General features: G+C 32.5%; 1 protein-coding gene across 1 annotated transcript; it reads left to right on the top strand.

The window, feature by feature from the left end:
- Positions 1 to 5,442: 5,442 nt before the first annotated feature.
- On the top strand, positions 5,443 to 6,585 carry LOC139525249 (putative leucine-rich repeat-containing protein DDB_G0290503). Its single transcript, XM_071320446.1, has one exon. The coding sequence runs from the start codon at positions 5,443 to 5,445 to the stop codon at positions 6,583 to 6,585; it is 1,143 nt and encodes a 380-aa protein (XP_071176547.1).
- Positions 6,586 to 14,323: the final 7,738 nt, after the last annotated feature.

The raw sequence follows: 14,323 nt of genomic DNA, 5'->3' as shown, positions 1-14,323 counted from the left end.
AGAGCAAATGACATGCTAGTCAAAATAATATGACATCTGACAAGGCTATTTTATTTTTTTATCTAGGACGCCTTCCTACGCATCCCAGAAAAAATTATAAACATCCTAGCCAGACGTCATAATATTATTTGAACTATTGATGTGCTAATTTATATATTGAGAAAAGAGAAATGATGGACAAAAAGTATAAAAAAAAATAGAGACAAATGAGCGTAAAGAATAAATGATAAAGTAATGGAAAACACCCCATCCAGACCCTTGTTTATCTGAACAACAGAACTATTATTTTTGCTGAATAGTGCATATAGGCATTTCCCATTTGAATGGTTTTACAGTAGTAATTTTAGGGCCCTTTTTAGCTTGTTGTTCGGTGTGAGCCAAGGCTCCGTGTTGAAGGCCGTACATTGACCTATATTGGTTTACTTTTATAATTTGTTATTTGGATGGAGAGTTGTCTCATTGGCACTAACACCACATCTTCCTATATCTATGTAAAATATCTTTTAAAGATTTCAGGTACATGTATATGAAATATTAACCAGTAGGACAGTATAAATTCTGTCCCTCCTTCCATGCAAAAAAAAAACAAATTATGTGATTTATTGTTGAATTTTATTGCCACATTCAGTATTGGCTAGGTGTTGTGGCCAGGTTTTATTGGTGGTGGATACATTTAATATCTATTACTGGTATGAAGAATTTAAGATATGAATGATTGAATGAAAAGTTACCTTTTAAATAACAGATACATGTAAGATAATTTAATGTTGCATATTAAGTAATACTTTATTTACACATTATTTAATATACCTATTAAAAAGATTGATATGTTATTATGTTGATGGATTTAAGATATTGAAGTAAATGAATAAATAAATAGAAAATTTGTGTTGCTGTATATGATTATTAACTTTTCTTGATGGAGGGCAGGACTTTTTCGGGACGTTTGGATTGGGTGTTTTTAAGCTCAGGATTTTCTTTCGTGATTTTTTTTTTAAATTTGGGACCTCAGAAGATCATGTTTTTAGCCCGGGATTTTGGGATCAGGACCCCTGCAACATCTCCCACCTCCTTCTTTGACATATAATATAAAGTCAGTAAAAATATATCAATTATTTACATCAAAAGTCTAAAATAATTTCTTTATTTTTGTTGAATCATATAAACCTCCTTTTGATTATTTAAGATTAAAATAAGAAAGATTTCAATTTAAATGAAATGATAACACACATCTGAAAACAATCATAGTATATACATTATGAGATTTTCTCATGTTTAAAGGCTTTCATGTAGCAAAAAAATGCCTATATATCCACTCCAAATGAGTATTTTGGGATAGTTGTCTCATTGGCAATTATTCACATCTGATTAGTTTTCCATTAGTAAAATTCAAATAAAAAGCATTCAATTCCAATTTAAATGTGAACCTTCTCATTCTTGGACCACATAGAAATTTGTAGACAAGTAAAATATATTATAATTTCATATAACAACTGTAGAAAAGTTCAAAATTATTTTCATTTGATAATATCATCTGCATATATTATATATTTTCAGATAACAATAGGAATAAGAAGAGCAGGATTTCTATTTTGAGGATTTACATGTATGGGACAGAGGACTATTTGACTTGATTTTACTTTTAACTTGGACTTTTTAACAATAATACTCTTAAATTATTTAAAATATTTTATACGTATGTTTCATTTTAACATTATTTTTATGACTGTATTTATTTATCATTTAATAAACGTTTATTTCTAAACATTTTTATATTTTTAAATATACAATGTGAAACACTCAACAATTTTATATTGATAACGTGGGGTAAATGTACATGAGACAATAATGCTGTTGCAATACAATAAAACTTATTGTCATTGAAAAACCTGAGATTCATAGATGCAAAGCTAGCATATTCATAGGGGTCCCTTTTGTGGTTGGTTAAATAGGGAATCACTGGAGCGGGTCCCTCTTAAGTCAGTCAGCAGCCCCCTAGAAAAAGTTCTGGATCCGTCACTGATATCAGGCATATACATGTATGTACTGTAGTATTTGAGACATAAAAAAAATCAAAGATATAAAAAGTAAACTTGATGGTCTTTAATGATTGATTATAGGTGTGAAGGACTGAAATAGAAAGGTTTTAAAATCGTTCAGTTCTCCTAGACATAGTGAGGTATCCTTGAGGTCTCTCAAATGGCCTATCATGACGACTTTTCACTGGGTTTTTTTTAAGTGTGGTAACCCCTGCACCTAAATAAATCATTTTCAGTAGTCTCTCTTTTTTTCATACTTTTTTGATGAAAAGTCTAAACTAATATTCAAATTAGAAAAAAGAAAACTGAGCAACTTAAACCCACAACATACAATTGATATCAGGTGTTCTGGAAGAGTAAGTAGATCCTGCTCCTTGTGTAGTATTAGGAATGAGATGTCCTGGTGCTCTTTTCCTATATGTTATCACATGATTTTGCAAATTATTGCAATTGTGTGCTTTTTAAGAATGGAGAAAAATGTGTGAAAAAGTATTATATTGCATAAAAATCAGCACACAGATATAGGAATGGTATGATTCTGATTAGACTATAGATCCTGTGTCCAAGCTTTGTTTTCTTGTAGATTGGTGTAAAATAAAAATGTGGGTCAAGCATTAATATCAATGCAACAAAACAGGATCCCCAAAATCAGAGTGAGACTTTCATATGCAAATTTCAAAGTAGACCTTAGAAGTGATACAGCATTTTGTTAATGCTTTAAATGGTCATATAGCTCTGACATGTATTAAGAATTGGATGTACTAGGCATTGTGCATTCCTATTGAATGTTAATCTCAAGTTCTCAAGAGTTAAACATGCCCCACGGCCCAGACACACTCAAACATGAATGGTTAGTGTACACCATGTTGCTTGATATGCATGATAAGGACAGGACAGACATCAAGTTATAAACATGTTCGAGTGTCAACTTCCAACTTGCTTAGTTTTTTTTATAGAAACAACAAGAACGAATACTTAAAATAAAGTGAAAATTATAGATGCAGCAGATTAATATTTGTTGATTGGTACTTTTTTTAATTGACAAGTTGATTTCAGATTAATATTTACTGAATCAAAGAATGACTATAACCATTACCCTACAAAAAATGGCTTAAAACAAAGATTAACTGAGTGCTTACACTTTGCACATGCGTAGGATTTTTATCCAGACAATAACTTTTGACTTACCCCTTCAGCTGAAATTTTTGAAAAGTTGGGGGAAAAAAGGGGGGTTCTTCCAAACAACTGAAGTCATTTATATGGACAAATTCGTTCATAGATTAACCTAGTTTCAATGTACTACATACATCTGTTACACACTGCAGCATAATTAAATAACTACAGAAAATGTAATACTGCGAGGAGTTTGAGCAGTCTGAGCAACATGAAAAACATCAACAAATGACGGTGTAAAGCCTTCAACCCATCATCATTTTTAAGTAAAATATATTTAAAATCCTGGAAACATCATCACCCTTCATTGTCTCAATCAGTTTCGTGGTTAAAAACTGTAAAATATGACATAATTTGCTTAATTTTGCGCCGAAATAACTCCAAAAACGTTAGAAAAGTGTTGAATTTTGACCTCCGGTTGAAGTATTTATTATGTAAACAAGACTCAGAGTGACGGGGAATCCTATACATAGTCATGTGCCCATATGTTTCTGGGTCACATTTATTTATATCTCGACCAATGAAAAGCTTTAGGATGCATTTGTGTCAGTTCCTAGCAAACAGGGGGATTACCCGCGGTTTTTTGGAAATCTACGGAGGACGTCTTTTGATTTATCATATTTCAGTAACGCAGCACTTATTTTAATACCTATTTTGGCAGTCGTGTGACAAAATCTATTCTAATGAAAAATTAACCTCAAATACTGATGGATGTTTAGTTGTTTTAATAAATTTATTGTCTGAAGCACAGGCTATGTTTTTGTTTACACGCTGGTTACAGCGCCACCTCAAAATTTTTAGATTATCTCCCCTTTCCCGCGTGACCACCGGAAGTAGCTCTTCAATGTCACTGGCTTTCCCACTGCTAGACCTAAAAAGGGTGAAAACTATCATTTAATGACTATAGTTACATTACATTACATTATTATACATCATTATGTGTTTTTCTATATACAATAATATAAAATAAGGAATGAAATATTTCTGTTTTTTTTTCATTTCACAGACTATTTGCCAGTCAACAGTTTCAAAGACTATTACCATGATTACCTCGGTCAATAGTTTAACAAATAAACATTCCCGTACTTTTTCTTCATCGTGTTCATACTAATTTTTCATTGGACAACAATGACCTGATTAATTATTCTTTTATGATTGGTAGCTTAACAAGGTTAAACTCTGAAATATTACTAACAGTATAATCTGCATGTGTCTGTTGTCATAAATTCAAATTAATGTATTACAGTCTGGGATATGACTCTACTGGGTTTTAATATAACTTACATGTATGTTATTACAGATACTTGCATGACTTGTCTACTCTTTAATCCTATTTTTTTCTAAATCTGTAATAACAAATGTTTGTTATTTTAAAAAAAACTTTCTACAGTTAACATGGTTAACTATACATAAAGACAATAGTAATATTAATAGAACTTGTATATATTTTGACAAAACTAATGATGTATATTATTGTCCCTTTGAAACATTTAACATTCTTTTTTTTTTAGTCCACAACAACAATTGTAGGTTATTTTCTGTAATAATCCTATAGAGTTATATCCTTGACTGTATTACTTACAGAAGCAATTAAAACAAGGGGCTCTCAATTAATTGCCTGAATTGCTTTTAAAAACTCCATTTAAATGTTCTTTGTATCTGTCATATTTTCTTCATAAGCAAAAAAAAAAAGGCATTTTACTCCTATTTTTAGTTATGGTGGGTATGTTTCTTGAAAATAAAATACATAATTTATACTATATACTCTGAAACTCATTCAGCTGTTTCAAAGGAGATTTTTTTTACAGTATACCATGTATACAAACTAAATATACAATTTTTGGAAAAACTGTCTTTAAAGGGCAATAATTCCTTAAGGGGTCAATTGACAAATTTGGTCAAATGAAACTTATTAGTAGATTTTACTTTCAGAGGCGGATAGCATACATGTATACTGGTACATTAAAGACTATATGGTCATTCTTATGTTTCAACTTTGCTTTGGGGGTTAATTTTTTAATGTTTAACATGTTTACGGCTTACAAATTCAACTATCAAGATTTGGGCCAACATAATTTTTAAAAATATTGCAAAATATTGCTTTGTATATATATATATCTCAATTGATCTCAATCTATATAAAAAAGATGCCCGAATGGTTGGCTTTAGGACTAACATCACCCGCCTTAGACCCTGGATAAGAGCTTTAAACCTTTATTATTATGAATATATGGGGAAATTAGAAACCCGAGACATTTGCTGGGCAGATAGCCCCGAGGTAATCACGAAAGATGACCCACTTAAAACTATCGCTGTTGAGATCAAAACATCTGAGGACAAATTGAACCCCCTTCTTTATAAGATAACTTTATTTGTGCGAACTGGGTTCATACAAGCACAAGGAAACCACTTTGAAAAGTTTGCAAAAGAAGACTTTCCTCAACTTATCCACATAATGGGAACTCTTACTGATGAAACCTCACAAAAACAAATAATAACCGACACAACACCGCCAACAGATGCTAATAATAATGGCATTTACACGAAACTCAAAACTCCAATTTCAACTAAGAACCAACATACTGAAACTGAACAAGTAGACACTAAAATCACTGTTACTGATGAAATTCAACGTCTAGAAACCAGTGTTACACACAAGATATCACAAATGCTGGATAATCAAAATTCAAATTTTCAAACATTGAAAACAGAGATAGAACAGGTAAAGTTGATAATAAAGTGTACTAAAACAGCAGATGAACTTGACACATTGTTACAAGCATCAAAAAATGAAGTAATAATACTAAACGAAAGATTGAACAATAAAAAGGAAGAGATAAATCATCTCCATATTAGTAATCAACAACTTAAGGACACTCTTAAGGAGTCAATAGAGGACCTTAATACTGCATTACAGTCATCAAGAAATGAAACCCATGTTTTGATGGACAAACTCGACAAAAAGGATGAAGAGATCGAAAAATTCAGTACCAGCAACAGAAGTTTAAGCGACAAGTTGGATAATCTTTTTGAACATAATCTTAACCTCAAATCACAACTGCTTACATTACTTGACCCACAACAGGCAATTCAAGAAAAAACACAGGACATATTCACCTTACAGAAGGCAGATACCTCACACCTTGAACAAGAATATGTCCCAAAAGTTCTTCTGATTGGTACCTCAAACACTAAAGGAATAAAAGAAGATAAAGTAACTAATGCAGTCAAAATACACAAATCAATTCAATACACAATAGACGAGGCAACTACTTACATCACACAATATGAAGAACAACCAAATCTAGTGATCCTGCACATTCTTACAAATGATCTAAAAAATATGAACCTACAACATGTGTTGACAAATTAATGCACCTAGTGCACCTTATCGGACAAAAATGGACTCAAAGTAAATGTCTGATATCACTAGCTACACCTAGAGCTGACGATATTAACCACCACACTAATGGTGTGATCATAAATGCCTTGATCAAACAGAAAATATCGAATTGTCACCATGTTACGGTTGTAGAACACACAAACATGCTATCAGGAGGAAACACCATGATGACACTATTGTCTGATGACAAATATCACCTGAACGACAAAGGAACCTCAATACTGGCAAACAATCTGAAACACGCAATACATTCAACCCTGAATATAACAATACAGCCTAACAGAAGCAGATCCAGAATACAAACAGTGGACAAGTAGGACGTGGACGTGGTCGTGGCCGTGGCTTAATGGGACCGGCACCTCATAAATAACTTTAATTATTAAGAGTTATAAAAGAAAATTATTGTATACAAAAAATATTGGACAAAAATTTTTACTTTGTAAATTGCTCTAATTTTTCTTTTTTAAGATTTTCCCAGTTTACAAGTACTTAAATCGAACTATTTTTCTAAAACAAAGAAATTCTACCAAATTATCTGATTTGAAAAGTTATTTCAAGAAAGAAAAAAAAAGAAGAGGAAGATTTTTTTTTAGCCTAAAAAAAAAAAAAGCACTTTTAACTTTAGACTCATTAATATACTGGAGTTATTCCTCTTTAACTGAACATTGACTCTTTTTGGTTTATCAATACCAATATTTTTGTACTCTAAAAACTACTGGTGATAATTTTAAGTAATATTATAAATATTAGTTTTTATAGTAGCAGACAACTACTTAAACATTTTTTTCTGTATCTTATTTTGTTTTATTTGTTATACATATTTTTTACAGACTAAGACATGACTATGTTATTTTCAACATTGAAAATGTGTACTTGGAATGTTGGAGGGCTCTTTTCTGGTGACATTGATAAAACCCAGGATAAAACCTTTATAGACTCAATTTCAAAATATGACCTAGCATTCCTTGTAGAAACCCATGTTGGTTATAATAGCAATATTAAAAATGTGGGCCCTTTTAACTACTATCCTGTATGTAGACCTATCACTAAGGCTAACAATAGATATTATGGTGGAATAGCCATTTTGAGAAAACCTCACATAAAAGATCATGTGAAAATTTTGAAAAATTCGAACACTGATTATCAATGGGTTAAATTAGAAAAAAAATTATTTGGCTTTCACAGAGACCTATATATTTGTGTTATTTATTACCCACCTGCAACATCAACTTACACAAAGAAAGGAGGCATGAACTTTTTGAATGTCTAGAAAATGATATCACATTATTTTGTAAAGATGCAGATATACTTCTTTGTGGTGATTTTAATGCCAGAGCTGGATCACACCCTGATTTAATTATACAGGATGAAATAGATTTTCTTCCTTTATACAATACATATCCTTTGGATAAAAATATTATGTTGCGTAAAAACAGAGACAAAAAGCTTGATTGAAGAGGGAAAGATTTATGTGAATTTTGTATTTCTCATCAGCTCAGAATTTGAAATGGGCGTACACTTGGTGATTTAAATGGTAATTATACCTGTTATACTCCTAATGGAGCAAGTGTTGTAGACTATTCTATTGTGTCGGAGAGTGCCCTTGATTATATTTTGTACTTTAGAGTGGCTGAATTTGTACCTACATTATCTGATTGTCATTGTAAAATTGAATGGGAAATGTCAGCCCAATTTAGTGCTAATTTAAGAGATGATTGTATTGATCATGATTTGCATACTATGCCTTCTCGATACATGTGGTCAGAGAACTCAGCTACAGTGTTTCAGGAGGCTCTAACTTCTCCATCTGTACTTCAAAAAATATCAGATTTCATACTTAAGGGGCATTTTACTTCCAAAATAGAGATAAATGAAGCCTCAGTTAAACTAACTAACATTTTCATTGAGGCTGCTGAACAATCTTTGAAAAAAAACCCTAAATATAGGAAAAAGAAAAAGAAACACAAAAATTTCTTTGACTCTGATTTGCACTCAATGAGAAAGAATCTTATAAATTATGGAAAAATTTACTCTTCTAACCCGAAAGATCCAATGGTTACAAATCATAATTACAAATTATATAGGGAATATAACAAATGCAGAAAAACCAAAAAGAAAGTTTTTAAGGCAGATATTTTGGAACAGTTAGAAACTCTTCATGAGGACAATCCCAAACTATACTGGGGATTGATTAATAAGTTACAGGACAAAAATCATGATTCCTCAGTTAACAATATATCACCATCTGATTGGCTTCATCACTTTCAAGATTTAAATTAGGTTAATGATAATTTTTTAGATAGGGTTAAACATCTTGAGGAGAGTTTAGAATCTGCAGAGATATCCCCGAAATGTTTTAATGAATTAAATTTTGTAATAACTGATAATGAAATTATCACTGCCATCTCAAAATTAAAGTGGAATAAATCCCCTGGTTTGGACAATATTACAAATAATATGATTAAATGCAGCCAAAGTATTTTAGTTGGTTGCTTCAAAAAAATATTCAACTCTTGTTTGAGTAATGGCATTTATCCTGAAAAATGGGCAGAAGGATATATAGCACCCTTACATAAGGCTAATGATATTCTTGATCCTAATAACTATCGTGGTTTGACCATAACCAGTTCAATAGGAAAATTGTTTAATTCTATTTTAAATTCCCGACTTGACAAATTTCTAGTCGAACACAAAAAAATTGATGGCTGCCAAATTGGCTTCACAAAAAAAGCTAGGACCTCTGACCACATGTTTGTAATCAAGACAATTATTGATAAATATTTTAATAACCCTGGTAGTAGACTATATGCCTGCTTTGTTGACTTCAAAAAGGCCTTTGATACTGTTATTCACACTGGAATCAAATTGAAACTACTAGATATTGGGGTGGGATCTTCTTTTTACAACATCATCAAAAGCATGTATGAAGTAAGTAAATCATGTGTAAAGGTAAATTAAAACTTGACAAATTCCTTTTCAACACACCTGGGGGTGAAACAAGGAGACAATCTTAGTCCAAACCTCTTCAAGATCTTTATTAATAATTTGACAAACTATTTAAAACACTCTGAAGACCCAGTTTCAATAAATGATCAAGATTTACACTGCCTTATGTATGCTGACGATATTGTTTTATTGTCAACATCTCCGAATGGTTTGCAAAAAAAATTGGACATTTTGCAAAATTACTGCAATGATTGGTGCTTAAGTGTGAATACAAACAAAACAAAGGTTCTTATATTCAACAAGGCAGGTAGATTGATTAACAAATATGATTTTATGCTAAATGGTGTAAAACTAGAGTGTGTTAACACATATAAATATTTGGGTATACATTTTTGTGCATCTGGCTCCTTTACAGTAGCCCAGGATGAATTGTATAAAAAGGCACTAAAAGCCTATTTTAAGTTATCTAAATATTTTTTATCCTTGCATCCTTCAGTCAAAACAAGCATGCATGTTTTTGATCATACCATCAAACCCATCTTACTATACAGCTGTGAGATATGGGGTGCCTTTAATCCTATGTCGTCTAAATATAGAAATGGAATTTTTTCATTTGACCATATTTATTCTAAATTACCTGCTGAAAAACTTCATACTTAATTCTGTAAATTTATTCTTGGAGCTCCAAAAAAAAGCACCAATTTTGCAGTATTAACTGAGTTGGGAAGACAACCAATATATTTTAACAGGGGCGTAGCTAGAAAGAAACGATGTGGAAGCAACTACCGCCGAGCGGAGCGATGCGAAAAAATTTTGGGACCCTATTATGCAGATTTTTTAAATTTTTTTTCGGTTTTCGGTCATAGGACGGTTAAAAGAGGAGCTATATGTAGATAAAATTTATGAATGTAAAACTATTAATAAATCTTCTGAATATAGTAATACATAAACAACACATATTTGTGATACAGAATTTACTCAAAATTGTCCAAAATCTGCTCTTCGGGTCTGGGCAGAAACAAACTTCTCTATTACCTTGTCAACATTCACACTGAATCCCGATGAATATGCAGTAATGCTATGCAACTTTCGTTGTTCACTGTTGATCGTACAGTTTGTTTTCAATTACATGCGTAGTACCGTGACTGATAGATCTCAGGGCCATCATGGCATGGTAGCACTCGCGAGATGTTATAAACCAGCGTACGTGTTCGACATCGAGCGACCTCCCAATTGAATTAGTCAAAATTACATGCTAGGTCAGTTTCGTATGTTTCAGACAATATTGAGATTTGTTCGTTTGTGATATTTCCTACAACACGATGAAGCAGATACAGCACAAAGAAGCGATTTTCTGATAACTTGAAGCGACTCCACTCTCCAGTTGCCTTATCATATGGTCTATGAACGCAAAAAATAATGAGACTTTCCAATACTGTTTTGGCATGGTTGCAAGGTGATTGGCTCCGGTAGTCTGTCAACCACATCGCCTCGGCATATTTTCAACGATATCGAAGGGATCTGATAATTCTAATGCCGATTGGTACATCTCATTCCAAACTGATGAACTGTACACTGTAAAATGTGCTCCAAAACTACATATCGTAGACTGAGTACTATTACAAATTCAAAAGTAAAAATCTTGTAAAAGATACAAGTAACCTTCCTATTTTGTCATAATCTCCAAAAAAAAAAAAATTATTTTGAAACCAAATGTCGTTATTTAATGATATTTCATCAATTAAAAAAAGTGACAACATAGGTGTTTCCTTTAACATTCAATTTATAAATTTTTATTTTGCCATTTCTTTTTTTTGCATGGCGAATCAATGTGCACGCAACTTCAGAGCTACGATCTTTTTCTGAATGAACAGCTTCATCAACACTTGTAACTAGGTTGGCAAACTAATATCAGGGATAGACGGAAAAGACACCAACAGTCTCCGATTCCAATTGACCAACTCATCTCTCTCTCTTCTGCTTTTTTTTTTTTTTTTTTTTTTTTGTGAAAACGACGTGGATGCACGTGCTGTCGTGCCTCCGGGTAGCTACGCCCCTGTTTAACATGATTAAAGCAATGACTAAATACTATTACAGATTAGAAAAGTCAGACACTAACTTTCCATTGTTATACAATGCATTTATAGAATCAAAGAAATTGTATGAGTCAAAGAAACCATCGTGGTATATGTCATCTGAAAAACTTCTTTCACTGATTAATAAACATCAAATATCCTCAGACACGGCTAAACCAATTGACAACAAAAAACTAAGAATTGCCATGTTAAAAGATTGGGAAAAGAATCTCAAAACTCACTCAGAAGGAAAACTTTGCACATATGTTACCTTTAAAGCAAATTTTGGTTGTGAAAAATATCTTGATATTGTTAAAAAATTTGAAGATAGACGTAGTCTAACAAGATTTCGCATATCTGCTCACCATTTACTTGTAGAGAGAGGTAGATATAGTAATACTCCCCGACACAATAGAATATGTAAGAGATGTTGTAGTAATGAGGTCGAAGATGAAACACATTTTCTTTTTAACTGTGATAATTTATCAGATCAAAGGAAAGACATGATAACAATGATAAATAATTGCTGCAAGAATTTTCAAAATCTTGACCCTAACCAAAAACTGATATGGTTAATGAATAATGAAGATGAGAATTTATTATCAGAATTATGCATGTTCATTAAGAAATATGAAAAGTTTTAATGGGATTTATCTCCCTCTACTACTTGTAATTTGAACTTTATATTTTCTCCATAGTGAGTTCTAGAGCACCGTCCCTTGATGAATATTGTCCAGTAGCAATGTTAACCCTTGCTGTTGTACATTAGTCATGAGGAGAATCACTATTGGAGTAATCTCATGTATCTGTAGCTAGTTCTGAATGATCTCCCCTTGATGACCTTTGCATTGTTGTGATGTAAAAGACCCTCACTACTGTGCACTGGTCATGAGGAGAACTACTGCAGATTGAGATACTATATTCCCGGTTCTATTTTTACTATTTTTTAGTTTCCGTACTTTAAAATAAACTTAATATCATATCCTTTTAATATAAAATCCGCCTCATTACACTCAATGTCTCTCACCATAATTATATCCTACATTGCTCATATTATCAATTTATTATTTATGTATTACTTATTGTGTATTTCACTAATGTTTATATAATCATTGTATTATGATGTTTTTGTATCTTGCCTGACAAGGGCCCATGATTGGAAAAATAAAATAATGTCTAATGTCTAATGTCTATATGACTTTATAATTTTGTATGTCACATGCATAAATATTTTAATGTTCATATCATTTGCTGTCTCAAGATTTATTTTAATTCTTCAAACATCAAATTTATATGAGCCTATGTCTGAAAATAGAGATTTATAATCGGGCGGATCCAGCCATTTTAAAAAGGGGGGTTCCAACTATATGCTCCCATTCAAATGCATTCATCGTCCAAAAAAAAGGGGGTTCCAACCCCCCGACCCCCCCCCCCCCCCCCCTGGATCCGCCAATGTTTAATTAAAGGGCGAGGAGGCTTATGTCAAATTGATTTTTTTTATACAAATTTATTAATTTGTAAAGTAATTTTTTTTATATCTAATTCTTCCATATATACCATGTCTGATTCATGTATATATAAATATAAAATAATGTATATATATATAATCTTCATATTTAACAGTGGCGGATCTAGAGGGGGGGGGGGGGTTCCGGGGGTTGGAACCCTCCCTTTTTTTGGCCGATCAATGCATTTGAATGGGAGCATATAGTTGGAACCCCCCCTTTATTCTGGGTTGGGGACCCCCCCCCCCCCCTTTTTAAAATGGCTGGATCCGCGTCTGTTTAATGTATAAATATCAGAAGGTAAAGAGTTACTTATTAATCATAATCATAATCATTCCACATTCATGAGTAAAACCAGGTCCCTGTTTAGGCCATGTCAGTTTCCGAATTTTATTTTTTCTGTGACGCCATAGCCGTAGGAAAAAGAAGTGAAGTGACTTATACTATATATATAATCCAGAGACATGTAATACAATGTCTCTTATATATCATACAAACCCAACAGTAATAATTATACCTTTTAGATTTTCATCGTTCAGTGCAAATGGATGGCTAATAATAGGCAGCCCATAAAATTGTAGGGGAATGGAACCAATACATTGATCGGATCCGATATGAAGTTCCCATTAACGGAGAATCTCCAACTTTGAGGTAATATTATTAGTGTCGTTGGTCTCACAAATGAATCTGAATTAATGTGAATATTGCAAGTACATTTTTTAGCAGAGAAGAGACAATTGTCAACTTGCGCATTATTCATTATCTCGCAGTTATTTGCGGTTAATTATAGCAGCTGACAGGTACGTGCTCCTGAATACAATGTATTTTAATAATCAATCAATAGAATTTTGTGTATTTTTCTGCTACAAGATATTGTTTTTGCTTATTATCATACTCGTTGCTGGACAGGGTACCATAATTAAAATTGTGAACCTGAGTCCTCAGTACTAGTCTATGACTTTTCTCGTCGGGCCGGGGGTGGCTCGGTTGCACCTCAATAATTAATTGACAGGGGGTACCGCTGTGTTATGTTACCCCACCCTTTTCATATAATTTAAATTTCTGAACTATATACCTTTTCATATGATATATTGCGTACGGGTGAAAATGTTACTTTTTCCATTTTTTTTGTGTTCGTTTGGTGGGGGATACGTGTATAGCCGAGATGATAGTTTCCCCGAC

Source organism: Mytilus edulis, chromosome 5, assembly GCF_963676685.1.
Source record: "Mytilus edulis chromosome 5, xbMytEdul2.2, whole genome shotgun sequence".
NCBI lineage: Eukaryota > Metazoa > Mollusca > Bivalvia > Mytilida > Mytilidae > Mytilus > Mytilus edulis.
This window is presented reverse-complemented; position numbering and strand designations above follow the sequence as displayed.